This window comes from Plecotus auritus (assembly GCF_963455305.1).
Source record: "Plecotus auritus genome assembly, chromosome: 14".
Lineage (NCBI taxonomy): Eukaryota > Metazoa > Chordata > Mammalia > Chiroptera > Vespertilionidae > Plecotus > Plecotus auritus.
The window spans coordinates 14,484,779-14,505,522 of record NC_137780.1 but is presented as its reverse complement, the minus strand read 5'-3'; the positions used below and the strand labels follow the sequence as shown (position 1 = coordinate 14,505,522).

At 45.6% G+C, this 20,744-nt stretch overlaps 1 protein-coding gene and 1 pseudogene across 4 annotated transcripts in view; both read right to left on the bottom strand.

Annotated features, from left to right (window-relative positions):
• DRC8 (dynein regulatory complex subunit 8) overlaps positions 1-7,843 on the bottom strand; it is a 91,928-nt gene extending 84,085 nt beyond the window's left edge. For all 3 annotated transcript variants that reach the window (XM_080651297.1, XM_080651295.1, XM_080651296.1), the window contains exon 1: positions 7,329-7,843. In XM_080651297.1, coding sequence (XP_080507423.1) covers positions 7,329-7,359 — 31 coding nt within the window. In that variant the 5' untranslated portion in view covers positions 7,360-7,843. The remainder of the gene's footprint in view (positions 1-7,328) is intronic.
• An 11,884-nt stretch (positions 7,844-19,727) lies between these two features.
• LOC308238749 (putative cytosolic iron-sulfur protein assembly protein CIAO1) overlaps positions 19,728-20,744 on the bottom strand; it is a 56,162-nt pseudogene continuing 55,145 nt past the window's right edge. The window contains exon 2 of the transcript in view: positions 19,728-20,684. The product of the transcript in view is annotated as a putative cytosolic iron-sulfur protein assembly protein CIAO1 (transcript). The remainder of the gene's footprint in view (positions 20,685-20,744) is intronic.

Below are 20,744 nucleotides of genomic sequence, written 5' to 3'. Positions count from 1 at the left end.
GGGGGAGGTAAGGGCAGAAGGTGGGGTGGGAAATTGGTGGAGGGGAGCTATGGGGGGAAAAAGGAGAAATAATTGTAATAATCTGAATAAAGATTTATTTTTAAAAAAAAAATTAAAAAAAAAAAAAAGAAGGCAGAGCAAACTCCCCACTCCTTCTGTGTGGGCTCTACATAATGACTTCCTTCCAAGAGTCCAGTATGGAAAAGGAGAAAAAGAGTAACTTTACAGTGGAGAAACCTGACAAAACTCCCAGCCAGGTGATCCAGGTCAACATCAACAGTGATATAAATTATGTTGATCATCTGTACCCGTGATATGATGTGAAGAAAATAGCATTTTACCTCTGTGGTCTTCCTCCCCAAATTCCATACCCCAGTTTAATTATGAGAAAAACATCACACAAATTCCCTTCTCTCTCCCACTTTTCAGAGCAATTAAATGAGATGCCCAAGTAAAATTGGCGGGGGCGGGGGGGGGGGGGAGGGGGGAAGCAGTGTCCAAATTCAAGCCCTGGCCTTTAGACTTCAAATTTATTGCTGCATTTAAAAAATAAATTATTTTATTACACTCAGTAATATACTTCTAAGGATAAAAATACCCAGCAGTATATTAAAGAATCACAGCATGTGAATATCTTTTTAAATAGGAATTTCCAAATTGCCTTCAAAAAACACTATACCAATTTTTTAAAATACATTTTTATTGATTTCAGAGAGGAAGGGAGAGATAGAAACATCAATGATGATAGAGAATCATTGATTGGCTGACTCCTGCATGCCCAATACTGGGGATGGAGCCTGCAATCTGGGCATGTGCCCTTGACGGGAATCAAACCCAGGACCCTTCAGTCAGCACGCTGATGCTCTATTCACTGAGTCAAACCGGCCAGGGCCAATGGACCAATTTTTTTTTTTTTGGGGGGGGGGGTGCTCAACATTTCCATTTGATTTTTTTAAATTGTGATAAAATATAAAAAATTAACCATCATGCCCTATCTGGTTTGGCTCAGTGGATAGAGCGTCAGCCTGTGGATTGAAGGGTCCCAGGTTCAATTCTGGTCAAGGGCGCATGCCCAGGTTGAGGGCTCAATCCCCAATTGGGGCATGCAGGAGGCAGCCCATCAATGATTCTCCTTCATCATTGATGTTTCTATCTCTCTCTCCCTTTCCCTTCCTCTCTGAAAACAGTAAAAATATATTTTTAAAAAATTAACCATCTTAATCATTTTAAGTGTACAGTTCACTAGTGTTAATTAAGTACATTCAAATTGTTGTGCAACCAATTTTCAGAACTCTTTTCATCTTGCAAAACCTCAACTCTATACTTATTAAATAAAAACTTTCCTTTTCCCCCTCCCCTGGCAACTGCCATTCTACTTTCTGTTCCTGCATATGATTACTCCAGGTACTTCAAATAAGTGAAATTATACAGTACTTGTCTTTTTGTGAATAGTTAAATTCACTTAGCATAATTTCAAGATTCATCCTTGTGGCAGCACGTCAGAATTTCCTTACTTTCTAAAGCTAAATAATATTTCATTGTATGTGTATAATACATTTTGTTTATTCGTCCACTGGTGGACACTTGAGTTGTTTCCACCTTTTGGTCATTATGAATAATGCTGTTATGAATGTTGGATATACAATTATCTATTCCAAGTTCCTGCTTTCAATTATTTTGGGTATAAACCCAGATGTGGAATTGCTGAATCATATAGTAATTCAATCTTTTTTTTCTTCTTTTTTCAGGAACTGCCATACTATTTTTCACAGCAGCTGCACCATTTTATTTATTGACTAGAGGCCCCGTGCACGAATTTCGGGGGGGGGGGGGTGCATCAGCTCAGCCTGCACCCTCTCCAATCCGGGACCCCTCAGAGGATGTCCGACTGCCTCTCGCAATCCAGGACCGCTAGCTGCCTGCCTGCCTGATCACCCCTAACCACCTCTGCCTACCTACCTGATCACCCCTAACTGCTCCCCTGCTGGCCTGATCGCCCCTAACTGCCTCTACCTCGCCCCACACCCAGGACCCAGGATTTCCTTCTCTGGCTAGTCGCAGGCACCCGGGACCCAGGCTTCTCTCCCTCTGGCCAGCCGCAGGCACCCAGGACCCAGGCCAGCCGCAGCCGCAGCCGCAGGGGACCGTGGATGGGTGGCTTCACCCAGGCCACAGCTGCAGGCACCCAGGAACACAGGGTGGGCGACTTGTCCCTCTGCCAGCCCGCAGCCACAGGTGCAGCCGCTGGCGCCCAGGACCACGGTCCTAGGCGGCTTGTCCCTCTCCAGGGCCGCAGGCACAGGTGCAGCCGTTGGCACCCAGGACCGTGGGGCGGGCGGCTTGTCCCTCTCCCGGGCCATAGTCGCAGGTGCTGGCACCCAGAACCGCCGGGCAGGTGGCTTATCCCTCTCCCAGGCCACAGCCTGACTGGTCCCCATTCTTCTCTCGTGAGCTCATTTGTGCCTGGCTGGTCCCCATTCTTCTCTCCCCAGTGTTGAGTGTCTAAGCCCTTATGCCATGGCATGAAGGCATGATGACTATTTGCATACTAGCTCTTTATTATATAGGATTATATAGGATTTTAGAGGGAGAGAGAAAAAAAACACACATCAATCAGCTCCCTTCACATGGGTCCCGACCAAAGATGGAACTGGAAACCTGGCTATGTGCCCGGTCTGGGAATGGAACCCACCACCTTTTGATGTACAGGACAACGCTTCAACCAACTGAGCCACGCCCCCCCAGAGCAAGCTGTTCCATTTTATATTCCCATCAACAATATACAAGGGCGCCCATTTCCCCACATCTTCATCAACACTTCTTTTTATAGTAGCTAATCTAATGGGTGTGAGGTGGTATTACATTGTCCATTTGATTTTTTAAATAAAGAATTTTTGACAAATTTTTATACATTAATCAAAGATAAATTTAAATCCAGTTTTTCTCCAAACTTTATTAATTCTGAATTAGAGGAAGTAAGTTAAATTTCAATAAGCTAGTTTTCTTCTTCAGTTAGTCTCTACCTAGAGAGTTATCAGTCTAAAACAGGGGCAAAACTTGTGAAATGGCCCCAAATATCTGTATAAACGCATCATATGTGATCAATAGTTGGTAGGACTTGGATTTAAGTTTTTCTTACCCCTTACATTCCATGTCACACATTTACTAACAGCTATTCCCTAAATGTACCAAGCACTTCCCTTCCTATTTATTCAGCATTCCTTTAGTGTCAGGCATTGTAGCAGGTACTGAGGATATAAACATGAATAAAAAGACACTGTCCCCATTACAACAACATTATGAATACATATAATTATTCCCAATTTACATTTCAAGGACCTGCGGTTCCTTAGGTTTAACAATCTTGGCTAAGATCAGATAGAAGTTGGAAAAGCTAGAATTCAAATTCAGGTCTTACTCAAGAGCTCACTTTTTCTACTATTCCATACCATATTCTGTACTATCAACAGTTCCCTTTTTAAAAAAGTAATATTCACAATTTCTGTGTTTTTTTATCTTAGATTTCCAAATGTTAGGTTTTGAGGGGAGGGCATGATTACAGAGAAATGATAATAATAATAATAACAATTATGATGATAAACCTGTAAAACCTTTTCCATCTAGGGGTTAATAACTATATTGGAGGAACTTTACCAAGCAATGTTATCAAAGCATGCAAAGTAACAGAATATTTTAGTACAAACAAAAACAGTAAATCCTAAAGAGAGCTTTGAGTATTTGAGGCTTACTAAAAAACTGACATATCTTCCAAAACTTACAGGCCTGCCAAAAGTTGGAATTTTATTTCTAAGCAGTTTGTCTCCTAGGAATGATCTGAATTACAAACAGAAGATCCTTCCAGTCCTATATAAAATTCTCTAGGAGACAGAACCAATAAAATAAGATGTAAAGATCCAAAGAATCTGCACTGATTTTCCATTTAGACATTTTTAAATCTAAGACAAATTAAATTATAAAACGTTAAAGCACAAAAATACTACAAGTAAGATTAGCAACTTCAATAAACACAATCTTATAGAAAAATTTTATAAATAGAACATAAGAGCCCTTGCCATAGAGTTAACTTTTTCTAACCAATACTGGGGTAGGCAAAAGTAGGTTTATGCTTATTCATATGGAAAAAGACATGCAAGTTATGATTATTACAATAGCTTTATTAACTCAAAAGAATGTCACAATTGTAAACTTACTTCTGCCCACCCCTGTATTCTCAATACTTGTATTAAGATTAATCCCTAAATGTTGAAGAAAAGGTGGATATGATGGCTACTCAGAAACTTAATCCTCCTTTCAGCTTTAAAAAAATAAATAAATAGCCCTAACCAGTTTGGCTCAGTGGATAGAGCGTTTGCCTGCGGACTGAAGGGTCCCAGGTTCGATTCCAGTCAAGGGCATGTACCTTGGTTGCAGGCTCATTCCCAGTAGGGGGTGTGCAGGAGGCAGCTGATAGATGTTTCTCCCTCACTGATGTTTCTAACTCTCTATCCCTAACCCTTCCCCTCTGTAAAAAATCAATAAAATATATTAAATAAATAAATAAAATAAACCAAAAAAAAAACCCTTAAGATTAAAGAGGAACTATTTAAAACATTATTTCTACAAAGAGGACTTTCGTAATTGCTTTTTAAAGACAGGCCAGTGAATATCTGGCTCTCAAAAACATGTTTGTTGAGCGACATGAAATAGAAGCATATAGCTTATCTGTAACAAAGAGGGGGGGAAACCCTAAAAATAGTGTTTTATACTTTAGGAATAGAGTAGATTTTTGGGAAACAGCAAGTAATGCTTTGGTTAAAACATAAACACATTAATTAACTCAAATGATCTAATTCAACAAATACTGAGTTCCTACCATGTGCTGGGCACGCTGCAAAACACTCAGGATAACTGATCAGAAAATGGCCCCCACCCTCCGGATCTTACAGGGTCATGTATATATCCTCCAAAATTAACCTTTCTTTTGTGTGAGTTCATGCTCATCAAGCAACTTTTGCAATATAAATTCCCCCGCCCCAAAACTTCATATTACATTGCAGAGATCAGCTTTCTGGACAGTGTATCAATGTACCCTATTTACGTTAATAAATCAGTACACAGGTTTGCACATCCCTGTTCATGAGTTTAGTTAACTTGAGTGAATCCCAAAACCTGACAATTCTGATCATCTGGCCCAGCATCTGGCACAGCGGCCGCTCAGCCCAGTTAACTGTTCCTAGTGATCTCACCCTCCTTGGGAGAAGAGACTTTTTTTCACCTTTGTATCCTCCAAAATTCCTTCCATCTAATAGGCATTATAGCTGTACCAACTGAATGAATGACATCCAGCTCATCTTTTATTTTTCAATTACAGTTGACATACATTATTATATTAGTTTTAGGTGTACACCCCAGTGATTAGACACAACTTACTAAGCGATCATACGATAAGTCTTGCGCCCACCTGACACTCAGCTTTTTTTTTTTTTAATATATTTTATTGGCATCTTACAGAGAGGAAGGGAGAGGGATAGAGAGCTAGAAACATCGATGAGAGAGAAACATCAATTAGCTGCCTCCTGCACACCTCCTACTGGGGATGTGCCCGCAACCAAGGTACATGCCCTTGACCGGAATCGAACCCGGGACCCTTCAGTCCACAGGCCAACGCTCTAGCCACTGAGCCAAACCGGTTTCGGAAACACTCAGCTTTTTAATAGTCCTTACTTCTTATACAGACTTGCTTCCTCCTCTGACTTTAAGTAGAAAACTATTTTTGAAAAGTGAAAAATCAGGAAAGCTTTCAATATTTTTTATTTTTTAAAAGGTAAAGAAAAAATTTGTATGTGCAGCTTAATCCAGCGCATTTTCTCATGCTGACTTAATCAAATCTTTTTTTTAAAATTCCACCATTTACTTAATTTTTCTCCTAATAATTTTTCCGTTTGTATGAGTAAGAACTTAATAAAAATTAAGTCATTTGGTTTTCTGGGAAGTTTAAAATTAATCTAAAAAATATATAATTGTATTAGGATGTAATACTTTAAAGCAGCACAATAAAATCATGAGGACATTTTAGGAAAGGTAACATGTATAAAACAATTCTGACTTTTCAGGCTAACGGTACCATTTTAAAAAAGAACAGCCTGTTATCAATTGCTAGATCTTTGGCTCAATTTCACTAAGTGTTTCTCCGCAGACTTTTCTGTGATCGCCTTGACAAATGACTCTCAGAACTGGTGTTTTCACTTGTAAATATTAGTTGTTAACTTGAAACACCTAGTTCCATGCTGAGAAAAATGGTGTGTTGGTGTGGTGTAAACACTCAAGAAAGGAAACAAATGCAGAGTATTTTATTTCCTTTCTAAAATATTTATCTTTTTTATGTAACTTTTGCAATATGTCTGACAACTACCAAATATAAAGTTATTATTTTTGAGGAACAGGACGGCAACCAAGGATCGGGTTTGCAAGCATACTGCTGAATGCAAATAAACGTGGATCACCTCTCACTCCACACACCAAACACACCAACCCTCCGGTTCCCGTGGCCACGAGCCTCGCAGCCCATCCTTCCACCGCCGGGGGTGCCCGTGGCCGTGGCCGCGCCCGAGTCCGCCGCGGGCCCGCCGGAGGCCGGGCCGGCGCACAGCGCTCGTGCGCGTCCCCGCCCCGGTTAGCTCTTCGTCTTTATTAAAACTGTGTCGTGTGTTTGTGTTAAAGGACACACCAGCCGGTGGCGCAGCGCCGGCCGCGAGCAGACATTTCGGAGGCCCGAGGCTGGCGGCGCGGAGGGGACCCTGTGACCTCGGGGCCGTCCCCCTCATGTCCCCGTCCAGGAGCCAAAATGGTGGCCGCGGAAGCCGTCGCCCGGGCCGGGCGGGGCGGCCGGAGAGGACCCGCCAGCTGTCGGCGCAGACCGTCTCCCCCCGGACCGGCCAGGGGCCCACAGCCCGGGCAGCGGCCGGGGAGGCGCCTGCGGCCCCGAAAGGCCGGGCGAGGGTCTGGAGGCTGGTCCCCGCGGCCGCGAGCAAGGACGCCATTGAGGCGCCCAGGCCGTAACCCGCGCAGCCACCGAGCCTCGGTCCTCAGGGGGAGGCCGGGGAAAGGGGGGAGGGAGGCCTGAGAGAGAGAAGGAGGAGGCCGCACGGGCGGGGCGAGGACGGGACGGGGCGGGGCGGGACTGGGCGCGGCGGGGACCGCGGCAGGAGCCGGGAGGGCGGCGTCCCCGGCAGGCGGCCCTTCCGCAGTCACCCGCTCCAGCGGCGGGAGCCCCAGGCCGGGGGTGGCCCGGCACCTCCCGCGGCCGGGTCGCGGCGAGGGCGGCCTACCTGTGCCTTCTTTTTCTTTCTCGTCCGCCATCTTGTGTGGAGCCCGTCGCCCGGGAGACGCCCGTCGCTGCCCGAGGACGCGGCGTCCCTGCCCCCTTCGTGCCCCGCGGCGAGTCGGGCCTGAAGGGCCCGGGCCTCGGAATCCCGAGGGGCGAAGACCCCGGGCGCAGGAGGTGGGGGTGGGGGAGGCTCAGAGCGCGTGCCCCCCCCTTTCCGCCCCGACCCTCCAGCTCCCGCGAGACCTGAAGTCCCGTCCGCCGCCCGCGGCCCTGGCTTCAGGCTTTCCCTCCAGAACCCGAGCCCTCGTTCATTTAATCAAGTTCCGCGCGTCTCCGTTCCCTGGTTTCCGACCCATTTGGAGACATCACAGCTCTCCCCTCCCCTCCTGTTGGGACGACGTGGTGTGGCTCGATTTTATTTTTACTGCAGATTTTAAAACGCAGGAGAGCTGGGTGCAGCGCCCGGCTTCCGAGGGGTGGCCGAGCTCCCCTGCCACCCCGCCGCCTCCCCCTGGCGCCCGCGGGCGGCTGGGGGGAGACTCCGCCTCCCGCCTCCTGGTTTGCTCCCTTCCCGGGCTCGCCGCCCGCTCCCAGGCCGGCGACAGCGCAGCCAGAACTGGGGCTGAACGGAAACGGGCTGTGCGGGAGGAAAACACAGCCATTAAGCCGCTATGACCCGGAGAGGGGCATGGCTGCAGAAACACGTGTGAGAAGGCGCAAGCATTGCGTCGTCAGGGCTGCAATTTCTGATACAAAATAGAAGGTTCTCATAGCAACCAAAGCGTGCCCATGTTGTGATTATTGTTACGCATGTTAGGATGTTCTTGGTTGTGAAATTGGACCTGACCTCCAGTGACTGGAAAGTTTTAGATCCCGCTTTGCTGAAGCTTTGGTCTCATTTTTAAGGATACGCTCACTATATAAAAATATTTTCTCTTGCCGAAACCGGTTTGGCTCAGTGGATAGAGCGTCAGCCTGTGGACTGAAGGGTCCCAGGTTCGATTCCGGTCAAGGGCATGTACCGTGGTTGCGGGCACATCCCCAGTGGGAGGTGTGCAGGAGGCAGCTGATTGATGTTTCTAGCTCTCTATCCCTCTCCCTTCCTCTCTGTGAAATATCAATAAAATATATTAAAAAATATATATATATTTTCTCTTTAAAGTGATTTTTGGATAATTTGCCTAATGATGAGGGTCAAACGAATGTATATAAAACTAATCTTAAGTGATCGTAAGTGCATATTTGTACTAATTTAAATGATGCTGTTATGTAAAAACAGTTTCTAAACTGTTAACTATATTTTAAGAGGCCTTCCAAATACAAGTTATTAGTACTCAATGATTTTAAGTTTTTACGCCCCTTTTATTGATTCTGTTTCTGTAATCGCTCACTAAACCCTAAAGCAAACTATTATTCTTTAGTAAAAGTAAGTTTTTATATAGAAAGTATTCTCATGTGGTGCTGTGATCAGCATTCTCTTTGAAACTGAATATAAATGACAAAATCATCACAAAATGGCTCATATTAGAAGATAGATTTTATATAAGTGAACACAGTTGCGTACAGTAAATGCATAACACCCCAAAACGTGAGAAAGTAATCATTAACATTTCTATTTAACTTTCATAGTCATTCTGGTCTAGTTATTTGTTTTTAAAGAGTCCCTCTTGCCTTACAGATAATGAAGAGCTCTGGCCTCAGGTTTACTTCCTACCCTCCGTGCCTTTTCACGTGCTGTTGGGAGTTCCCTTTTTCTGGAATGCCTTTCCCTCCCCCTCCTCTCCCAACAGTCACCATCCCACAGTCACACATGTTGTTCGCTCCTGGTTGTCAGTGACCTCCGGAAGGTCAGGGACTATTTGAAGCTTTCCCTGTCAACAACCTCTTTCCCTGATTGTCCTGTATTCATGTCATACAGCTTCTCACATAGATTTGTAATGACTTCGTTTTGTTAAAAACAAAATTCAAGTGAGCAAATTTGAAGATCTAATTGGTTTTATCAAACAGTTCATGAGTCCAGCAGCATCCCATCTAGCAACTGGAAGGAAGCTGGGATGAGTTCACAAAATGGAAGATTTTACAGACGCAAGAAGGTGGAACTAACAAGTTAAAACAGGGAATTGCCCTGGCTGGTTGGCTCAGTGAATAGGGCGTCGGCCTGCGGACTGAAGGGTCCCAGGTTCGATTCCGGTCAAGGGCATGTACCTTGGTTGCAGGTACATCCCCAGTGGGGGATGTGCAGGAGGCAGCTGATCGATGTTTCTCATTGATGTTTCTAACTATCCCTCTCCCTTCCTCTCTGTAAAAAATCAATAAAATATATAAAAAAATAAAATTAAACAGTGAATTATTTCGGGTAATGACACTGTCTGCTTTAGATGATCGAGTTCACCATTTTCACTTTGTGGCCCCTTCCTGGTTCCCACCTTGAACCTTACCCAGCAGGAGTGGCCTTAAGCATATCTAGATTCCTTGAGCTCTAGACCCAGTTTCCTAACTGAGGATACATCCCTTCCCTGGACACTTAATATGAAGTGTCTTCCCTTTGAGGAAGATGCTACCCTACCCATAATGCAGTAGCTTTACCCTGTGATCTCAAAAGGAAAACCTTATAAGAATCAAACAGAACACGGGTGTGGTTTCATTGCAGTTATAATAATAGAACTTTTCTAAGTACTTTGTTACATTCTCTCTTTCATCCATTAGGAAGCTGATACTCGTATCCTGGTTCTAGTGCTACGCTGCTACTTTTTTCTTTTTTCTTTTTTAACAGTGCTCCTTTAAATACCTGAGAACAGGGCCTATCCGGCTTTCCTTCCCGGGGCTGCAGGCAGCTGGCCCCGCCCCCGCCACTGCCACTGCTTGCCATCTGTGCAGTGATGCCCCCCTTCCCCTGCCACCAGTGGCCTCCCTCTGCAGGCGCCAGGCTGGGGTGCAATGCCTTGGCTGGCCTGGGCCACCCTCTTTCTTTGCTGGGGGGCAGGGCCAGACCTGCAAGGGGCCGTCTGCCTATCTGATCACCCCTAACTGCTGTCTGCCTACCTGATCACCCCTAACCCCTCTGCCTGCCTGCCTGATTGTCCCTTACTGCTTGCTGGGGGGCAGGGCCAGCACTGACTTTCGTTTGGTCAGCCTCCGGTCGTTACTGGCCGTTACAACCCAGGGTTTTTATATATTAGGATCATTGTTCTATTTCATTTAGCAACCTGAATATTTCTAGAAGAAGGCTAAGGACAAAAATTCTGGGGGAGATTAGTCATCTTCCTCCCTACTTTTTTTTTTACTTCAAAATATCATCCAAAACAACTGGCAGGGTCCCTTAGGGACTTGAAGGGAACCAGATAATGGCATGCACGTTGTCCTTATCTGCCCAGAAAAATAGTTAAACTACAGGCCTGGCTTTTGCTTGGCAGGAGAGGAGGAGGAACTCCCTGATATGCTCACCTTCTCTTGCCTGCCTGCCTTCCAGCAGGTTCCATCCTGTCATCATAAGGGAGAATGGTGTTAAGTTCCTGGCCCTGGACAAGAGCGTTTTCAGTGCCAGAGCTCCTTTGGGCTTTGCAGGGAGGCCCAGAGCAGGAAGCTGGGACTGCAGCTCTGTGGGCACCTTATAAGTAAATCTTAGTGAAACCACAACTTTTTTTTTTTTTTTTATTGATCTCAGAGAGGAAGAGAGAGATAGAAATATCAATAATGAGAGAGAATCATTGATTGGCTGCCTCCTGCACGCCCCACACTGGGGATCAAGCCTGCAACCTGGGCATGTGCCCTGACCAGGAATCGAACCTTGACCCCCTGGTTCTTAGGTCGATGCTCAACCACTGAGCCACGATGGCTGGGTGAAACCAGAACTCTTGAAAGCATTTGGAAAATCACACTCCTGGCCCTATTTCTCTCAAAAGCATGTTTCTTTCTGTTTCCCTTAAAAACACACCACCAAGGCAAGTCATTGTTTAATTCATTACTTAAACATTTCCTGTCGTAAGGTGCATTTTTAGGGACGCTCATTGCTAAGCAAATTTGGTGAGTCTCTGTTCTTCACTCATTGAAAATAAGACCAGGAGGATTAAAAATGGCGGCAGGTAAGTGGATGCTGCACGGACATGCTCCCAGGAACAAGCTGGAATTACAACTAAAATACAGGAAAACTTCCTGAATAATTAACAGAAAACTCGCCGGAGGAACCCTGATACCCAAGGACCGAAAGTGCAGACCACATAGAGACGGGTAGGAAGGGCAGAGGCTCAAAATTGCTGGCCAGCCGAAACCGGTTTGGCTCAGGCGATAGAGCATCGGCCTGCGGACTAAAGGGTCCCGGGTTCGATTCCCGTCAAGGGCATGTACGTTGGTTGCGGGCACATCCCCAGTGGGAGGTGTGCAGGAGGCAGCTGATCGAAGTTTCTCTCTCATCGATGTTTCCAACTCTCTATCCCTTCTCCCTTCCTCTCTGTAAAAAAATCAATAAAATATATTAAAAAAAAAAAAAAGTGCTGGCCAGGTGCCCACAGAGAGCAACGGAAGTCCTGGAGAGATATCTCAGCTGTGAGGGGTTGCCACTGAGAACTCTGGGATCTAATCCCCAAGCTGGGCCCCCCAGCAGAGAGCACCAGAACTCAGAAGGGTACCCACATAACATCTGGCTGTGGAAAGCAGTGGGGTTGCTGTCTGCCAGGGAAGGAGGGGCTAGAAATTCAGGCACCCTCTTAAAGGACCAACGCACAAAATTCCCTGTGGAGCCACCCACCTTGTGCTCCGGCAGAGGGAGGGTGAAGTGGACTGGAGACTTGGGGGATAGAGCTCAGAAAGCAGACACCCCGTTGACTGAGTCATTCCTGCACACAGTGGAGGACATCTTTCCCACACAGACATAAGTCAACACACCCTATTGGAAAACACCTTGCCCTGAGGCCACTTCAAAGACTATAAATAACAATTAGCCTCCAGGCAGAAGTAACCGTCCCACCCTGTCCAAAAAACTCTCAGTACACCTGAGGACAATTGCCTGGAGCCATTCAAGTTGGAATCCTATTAGTCTGTAGGCAGATGCAGTCGAGTCTAGAGGCTTTGAGTCTTTGCTTGATATAATTAGAAATAGCGTTTGAGTAATGATGGTAAAGATTCTGAACAGCATGAAAAAAAGATATAATAACTATGAAAAAAGAACAGTAGGAAATAAAGAATGACATAACACAAATAATACATTGGAAGTAATACACAGCAGATTAGGGGAAGCTGAGGACTGAATCAGTGAATTAGAAGACAGGGTTGAAAAAAATCAATCAGAGAACAAAACAAAAAAAAAATTATAAAACAGGAGGACAGCTTAAGGGAGCTGTGGGACCATGTGAAATGTGACAACATTAGAATAGCAGGTGTGCCAGAAGAGGCAGAAAGAGAGAAGGGATAGAGAACCTGTTTGAAGAAATACTGGAAGAAAATAAGACCAGGCAGGTGAAGACCAGGAGCTGATCCAGAGACTGAATAAATGTTCACAATTGTTCACATAGCCCATTCCTCCTTAAGTTGGGGGGAATAGAGGAAAAGTGTGGAAGGCTTTGGGATGATTTTTTAGTTCTGGCTCCAGAAAGAAATCTTTGAAATGAAGTTTCATTTATGTTAACATTTACATTAGGACTGTGGTCGGCAAACTGCGGCTCTTTGGCCCCTTGAGTGTGGCTCTTCCACAAAATACCATGGCCTGGGCGAGTCTATTTTGAAGAGTGGTGTTAGAAGAAATTTAAGTTTAAAAAATTTGGCTCTCAAAAGAAATTTCAATCGTTGTACTGTTGATATTTGGCTCTGTTGACTAATGAGTTTGCCGACCACTGCATTAGGAGATAACCCTTATAGAAGAACCAAGCAAATTTGTCTTAGGAAGTGAATGGACCCATTATTGAACCTTATTCCAACACTCATTAGCTATATGACTTTGAACATGTTATTTCTCCTGTCTAACCTCAGTTTCCCCATCTGAGGTTACATAGAGGTTACATGGAGATAAGGAGAAGATTAACCAATTGACACAGGAAGGCAATGTAGACTTCTCCCTTGACTTTTGGCCTGATTTAATTTCTTTGGTCTAAAGGTGTGTGACTCTAATGGCTCTAAGACCAATAGTGACACTATTAGGAGCATTTACTATGTTCTACTGACTCTTACTTAGTCATCACAATAACCCTATAAGAAGAATACTAATATGATCCCCATATTAAAGGTAAAGAAACCAAGACTTAACATCCCCAAGTTTCTTCTCTGATGGAAAAGCTGGCTTTTCTCCTGCTGTGTCCTCCAAAGTCTCTCCTGAGGGTCTGCTTCAGAATCTAACCCTGGATACCCTGAACCGAAACCTAGGGTCTCAACCTGCTCCCCTGTCTCCCAAAGGGGGCATTGTCCATCCAATGGGGTGAGGAGAGGATGTGAAAGGGGCTGGGGCATCCCAATATGTCTAGCTCCACTTTCTTTGCTACCCTGTAAGCATTTGTTAATTGAATGTATTGGGGTGATATTGGTTAATAACATTATAGAGCATTTTTTAAAACACATTTTTATTGATTGCAGAGAGGAAGGGAGAGGGAGAGAGCGATAGAAACATCAATGATGAGAATCATTGATCTGCTGCTTCCTGCACGCCCCCTACTGGGGAGTGAGCCTGAAACCCTTCATGTGCCCTTGACCAGAATCAAACCCGGGACCCTTCAGTCCACAGGCCGAAGCTCTATCCACTGAGCCAAATCAGCTAGGGCTAGAGCACTTTTTAAATGTTCAGGGTTTCACTGTGACCTAAAGAGACAGGACAATAAAATTAACAAATGGGGATGTAATGAACATCCTGGAGTCTTAGAAAACCTTTACAGATGTGGTTCCTGATTCTTTTATTTTTCCATCACCGTTTATCTCCCCTGTACCCTCCTCCGCCGCCACCCCTGGCCCCCGCAATCACCATACTGTTGTCTGTGTCCATGAGTTCTTTCTCTTTATTTCTTCTTTTTTGCTCAATGATTCTTGACCCTCTCTGAGATGGTAAGAGGGTGTGCCTGGTACCTGTGGCTCTTCCTTCACCCTGCCATTCCTGCTAGTACATCATTCATTTTCCTTCCCAGAGTTTGCACAGATCAATGCTAGTCCATGTGGCTCTTACCAGACAAAAGAAAAATAGCCTAGGGGATAAATAAATAGATAGTTATAGATGTACTGCATATGGATTTTTTTTAAATTGCCATCTATTATCACCAAACAGATACAAAAAAGTAAATTTGTCCTATTATCTTGTGTTATAGGTGGTTCCAATACCCTTCGCAGCTTTAGAATTGAGAGAATAACTCAATGCTGGGCCTCACCTTGATGCTGGAGGCCTGGCCTGTGATCATGGCCACTTACCCTCAATAAAATGCTTGTGAAGGACAATCAGTTGAGACTAAACATTCTTGTGAATTGGAAGCTAATTCCTTGATCAAGTTTCACATTACCCAGTAACCTCCCTAGACCACGGATCTGTAACCTCTTCCACCACAAAGAACATCTACACTAATAAAAAGGTAATATGCTAATTAGGATGACCATCTGGACATCCTTCCGGACAAAGCCACAGCGACTGCCTGAGGCTCAGGTAAGCCTCGGATGGCAGCTGCTTGAGGCTCAGACAGCCACGCCCAGCTGCGAGGGGGCCTGGATTGGAGCAGGTGCAGACCAGGCTGAGGGGACCCCCCCCCTTGCACAAATTTCATGCACCCGGCCTCTAGTCACTAAATAAAACAGTACAAATGGACAAAAATTAAAAACATCTTCACAGGTTTTGCTGTGTTTCTGTTATACTTCCTTGTTTTTCAGGTCAGCTGTATTTTTAAGAAGGGAAGGTGTGAGATTGGGGGGTGAATCCTGGTGACAGGAGAGGTGAGAAAGGAAGTTATTTTTAGGAAGGCTTGGCTAGAAAGGGAAAGTCTGCTATGCATGGGGTGGGGGAGGGGCAAGCCAAGGGAAAGCTGGTTAGCTGGTAAAGGGTATAACTAGTTCCCTAGCCCCTCTCATTTCTTCTTACATTCACAATCCTAATAAAAGGAAGGCAGCTGCTAACTCCGGGGCGGGGGGGGGGGGGGGTCCTGTTCATTTTAGCCGCCCTCCCCAGTCGTGGAGGGAGAACACTCACCCAGCCTTCAGAAAATATTTATGAAGTATGTATAAAGTATGAATGAGGGACAGCCTGCGGGCACAATGGGGAGTCCGCAAGCAGGAAAGCTGCTCTCTTTTGCCGACATACTTTTAGAGCTGGTAGTTTTAAGCTACAGTCTTGGTTTGGGGGTTGTTTTGTCCTTAAGTTTACTAAATGATTGACCCACAAAACTGAAAAACTCACCCACCAAAGCTACTTTCTCCTTCAAATGATGTACAGTGCATACTGATCCCTTACCATACCACAGCGTACCCAACAGTGGTTTATAGCTACAGTATGTGATCAATTACCAGTTATCCGAACACCATGGAAGGGTGTCATTGCATTAGGCCAATGGGGTCTTCTCCAGGTGCTGAGTGGTGGGTTACACCCATTTGTAATGTATCTTTAAGTACTTTGACTAAACCCATTCACTAGGTTGTTTTATTTCAGCTCCCCAAACATTCATTCCCCAGAGGTATCTGCTGTTTTTTTGTTTGTTTGTTTCTAAATTCCTCACAACCGTGGTTATGCCACAACAGCAAATAATCTATTGCTGCCCGATTCTCTAGAACTGCCTCCCTTTTTTTTTTTGAATTTTTTAATAGTTCTTTATTGTTGAAAGTATTGCGTATGTCTCCTTCCCCCACCCCATTGACCTCCTCCAGGCCCCCACCCCTCACCCCAGGCCTTCACCACCCTATTGTCTGTGTCCATGGGTTATGGGACATTCAAGGTCTTTGATTGATTGCCTCTCACCCCCCTCCCTCCCCCACCTTCCCTCTGAGATTCTGCACTCAGTTCACCAGTTTATTTTGTTCACTAGATTCCACATATGAGTGCGATCATGGGATACTTGTCTTTCTCTGACTGGCTTATGTCACTTAGCATGATACTCTCTAGGTCCCTCCAGGTTGTCTCAAAGGGTAGAGATTCTTCTTTTTTACTGCTGTGTAGTATTCCATGGTATACATGTACCACAGCTTTTTCATCCAGTCATCTCCTGATGGGCACTTGGGCTGTTTCCAGATCTTGTTATTGTAAATTGTGCTGCTATGAACATATGGGTGCATACCTTCTTTCTGATTGGTGCTTCAGATTTCTTAGGATATATTCCTAGAAGTGGGATCACTGGGTCAAATGGCAGTTCCATATTAATTTTTTGAGGAAACTCCATACTGTTTTCCATAACAGTCTACATTCCCATCAGTAGGGGACTGGGGTTCCCTTTTCTCCACATTAGAGGTATCTGTTCTTACATTTGTATTTTTACGGAAAGGTTTGCTTGATGCAATGAGTCATCAGTTCAAGTTATAATACACATCCATCTATCATGATCTTCCTCATGTTTGTGAAATAAGATGCTGTGATTTTTTAAAAAATATTTTTATTGATTTCGGAGCGGAAGGGAGAGGGCTAGAGAGATAGAAACGTCAATGATGAAAGAGAATCATTGATTGGCTGCCTCCTGCATGCCCCACACTGGGGATCGAGCCAGCAACCTGGGCATGTACCCTGACCAGGAATCAAACCCTTACCTCCTGGTTTATAGGTTGACGCTCAACCACTGAGCCACGCCGGCCGGGCAAGATGCTGTGATGTAAGGATGAAGATTTCATGGCTTCCTCCCTAAGTGATCACTCCCACAGCTGGAGCTCCCTAGCAAACCAAAGAACAGTAACTGCGTGCTCTGGATATCTGTGAAATAGGGGACCAAAGGAAAGGCGATGCTCCATGCTTTCTCCTGAAAGCACTGGGGAGGGGGCCCTCACACAGGGATGGGAGTTTTTCTCTGGCAAGCCAGCCCCCCTGGCTTCAAATGGCGGGACAGCACGTTAACCCGACTTTCTAAGCCTGTCACTGTGAATGTAGGGGGCACAGAGGGAGTTGTCATGGAGGTAGCTTCTGTCCCCATCCTTTCTAGTCATCTACGGTCTAGCCATGTGTGCATCTGCACCCCAGACATTTTAAACTTTATCCTCTCTCCTCCACCTAAAGATTTGAAGGAAATGCATGTTGCTGTAGCTTATCCAGTATGTGTTAGGAAGTGCTGAAGCCTCGAAATTGACGGGTTTCTAAATGATGCTACTGCGAACAAAAATATTCTCGCTTACTTATTTGCATATGTATGTCCGCATGTATCTGTGTATTTTCTGCTGTAGAGAAGGGATAGACCAAATGTGAAAAGGAGGTGAATGATTTTATACAAATGCTAATCAGGGTATGCATGCTCCCCTTTCTGTGTTGCAACCACTGTCCCTGATTGCCATGACTCGGTATCGTAGATTGAATTTCTGCTCTTGCTATGTTTAGAATCTATTTTTAATTTGGCCAACTGACTTACTAGGGAGCCATGTGAGTGTTGCTATTTTTAAAGACATAATAGCTGTCCCCGTTTAAAGCCCTATAGAAGATCTTCGTATGCCTATCCTACTCCATAGCATATGTTCCAGGATGTAAGCTAATGATTTATAAATAAATAAATAAATAAATAAATAAATAAATAAATAAATTGCCTACTGCGGGTCAGGCTATATGCTTTCATATATTTTCTCATTTCAGACTAAAAAAAAAAAAAAAATCCTGTGTTGCTAGAGACTTTTTGCCTTACCAGGAGCATTGTGACTCCATATCTAATTATAGACCTGTGTACCAAGTGGGATGAGCGTGGGTATTAATCCTAGTTGGTCCTGAGTTCAAATCCTATCCCTGCCACTAGTGCTGTGAACTTGGGCATGTTACCTAACCCCTCTGAGCCTCAATCTTTTAATTTACAAAATGAGAACAACAATACTTCCTTGCAAGGTGTCGTGACAATATGTTGGCTTGGTGTAGGGCAGTGGTCGGCAAACTCATTAGTCAACAGAGCCAAATATCAACAGTACAACGATTGAAATTTCTTTGGAGAGCCAAATTTTTTAAACTTAAACTTCTTCTAACGCCACTTCTTCAAAATAGACTTGCCCAGGCCGTGGTATTTTGTGGAAGAGCCACACTCAAGGGGCCAAAGAGCCGCATGTGGCTCGCGAGCCGCAGTTTGCCGACCACTGGTGTAGTGTATTCGGCTCGTCTACAGCGTGTGGCACAAAGCGGCAGCACAGAGCAGGTACTTACCGTGATTTTTTTAAAAAATATATCGTATTGATTTTTTAGAGAGGAAGCGAGAGGGATAGAGAGTTAGAAACATCGACCAGCTGCCTCCTGCACACTCTCTATAGGGTATGTGCCCACAACCAAGGTACATGCCCTTGACCGGAATTGAACCTGGGACCCCTGAGTCCACAGGCCAACGCTCTATCCACTGAGCCAAACCGGTTAGGGCACAAGTATGTGCTCTTGACCGGGAATAGAACCTGGGACCCTTTGGTCCAGTGGTCGTCAACCTTTTGGACCTCACGGACCACCAGTGTCCGCGGTCTACAGGCTGATGCTCTAACCACTGAGCAACCGGCCAGGGCTCTATCAGACATCTTTTTCCTACTTGCCCTCACCATGAAAATTGAATACCATAGATACATTGTATATTGTGTACTACAGTCCCTTGGGGGCCACAAATCATTGTCTTTAAGATATTTCTGTCCTTCACCGAAGAGCCAATTTTCAGCCCCATTGAGAATGCATGGCCTGTGGCCAATAATAATTCTCCCTTTTAGAGTTCACACCCTTCCCTATTTTTTTGGCATTCCCTGCAAGCCATAGAAGATACACAAAGGTTTCTAAGGGAAAGCAGAGGTGTCTTACTCTAAACTAGCCTACATTAGAAAATCTTCAATACTGAGTGAATGTCTTAAATGCAAGGACTTGGTCAGAAATCAGGAAGGCAGGACCGATTTCAGAAGGACGCATCATAGAAATGTTTTAAATTGTGAATGTTCTAATAATATAAATAAGACTTGGGACTCAGATGGATTATTTCTAGAAGGCTTACAATTTCAGAAAGGTCTGCGATACATGCCTCCGATATGTAAACATGGTGATTATAAGTAGTACATTCACCCCGCAAACTTTGGCACTGTGTCCTGATGGGAAGCAAAATCCATGGCATAACTACCAGGTACTCTTCTTCCGCAGTTCTTCACCAAGGGCCCAGGCCAACATGGGAAGGAGTGGTCCTATGGCTCCGCACATCTACCCAGGTCTGCACGGGAGAACCAAGTTAAAGCAAGGCCAGGCTGCTTTTCCGGGTCTTCCTGAGCTAGAAAAGTCTTAGGACATTTTGGGGGGAACCATGATTCTGTCCAAAGTCAAGGTGGCTCAGAGGCCTTCAAGCCGCTGGTACTTCCAGAAGGCCACCTCCCCATCATCACTGCAGGAGCCCAGGAGCCCGCGTTCCTTGGGGTTCCAGGCTACACAGTTGACATCCTGGGAGTGGGCCTGAGGCAAGTGCGCTGTCAGGGAGAAGGTGGGCTGCTGCGGATCTGAGCCGCGGTCCTCCTCAAACACTCGGATGGCATCGTCCCCACAAGCTGTAGCCAGGGCCCCCGTCAGCGAACACCAAGCAACGTCATAGATGGTCCTGGAGTGGAGCCTGACACAGTGCAGATACGTTTCCAGCTGGGTCAGAGCCGCTGCACGCCACCCCTTGCTCATTGCCTGGTAGGTGCCAGATGCGCACGGTACGGTCATCACTGCAAGACGCCAGACGCTGGCCACTGGGGTCAAAGGCCAAGCTCCACACGGTGGATTCATGACCCTCAAGGGTGGCACAGCATACCGTCCTCCCGGTATAGCTTCACCATGTCATCATAGCTGGCAGAGGCTAATAGCTCCTGGCTTGGGTGCCAGACCACATGCCTAACATCCTGCGTATGGGAATTGAGGACACTGACACATTCATACGCTTCTTCTTCATCAGCTTCCCAGACCCACACACTCTTATCTCGGCTGCAGGTAGCAAGGAGGTTGCCAGATGGGGCCCAGGCCACTGACTTGACCTCATTTTCATGGCCTTCCAGAGTGGTCACACACTCAAAGTCATCCTGATTCTTCTTCCAAATACAAGTGGTAGCATTGAAACTGGCACAGGCCAGGTAATTGCCGCAGGGAGACCAGGCCACCTTCCGCACAGTGCGCTGGTGGCCTTCAGAAAGGACAGATTTGCAGATGCAGTTGCCACCCTCGGTGCCCCAAATGCGGACTTGACGGTCGCCCCCGCACGAGGCTAGTAGGGTTCCTGTGGGGTTCCAGGCTAAGAACCAGCACCAGCGAGTCCTTCATGGCGACCCGACGCAGTACGTGGAGGAGTTGGGCACGTACCCATGGCAGGCCCCA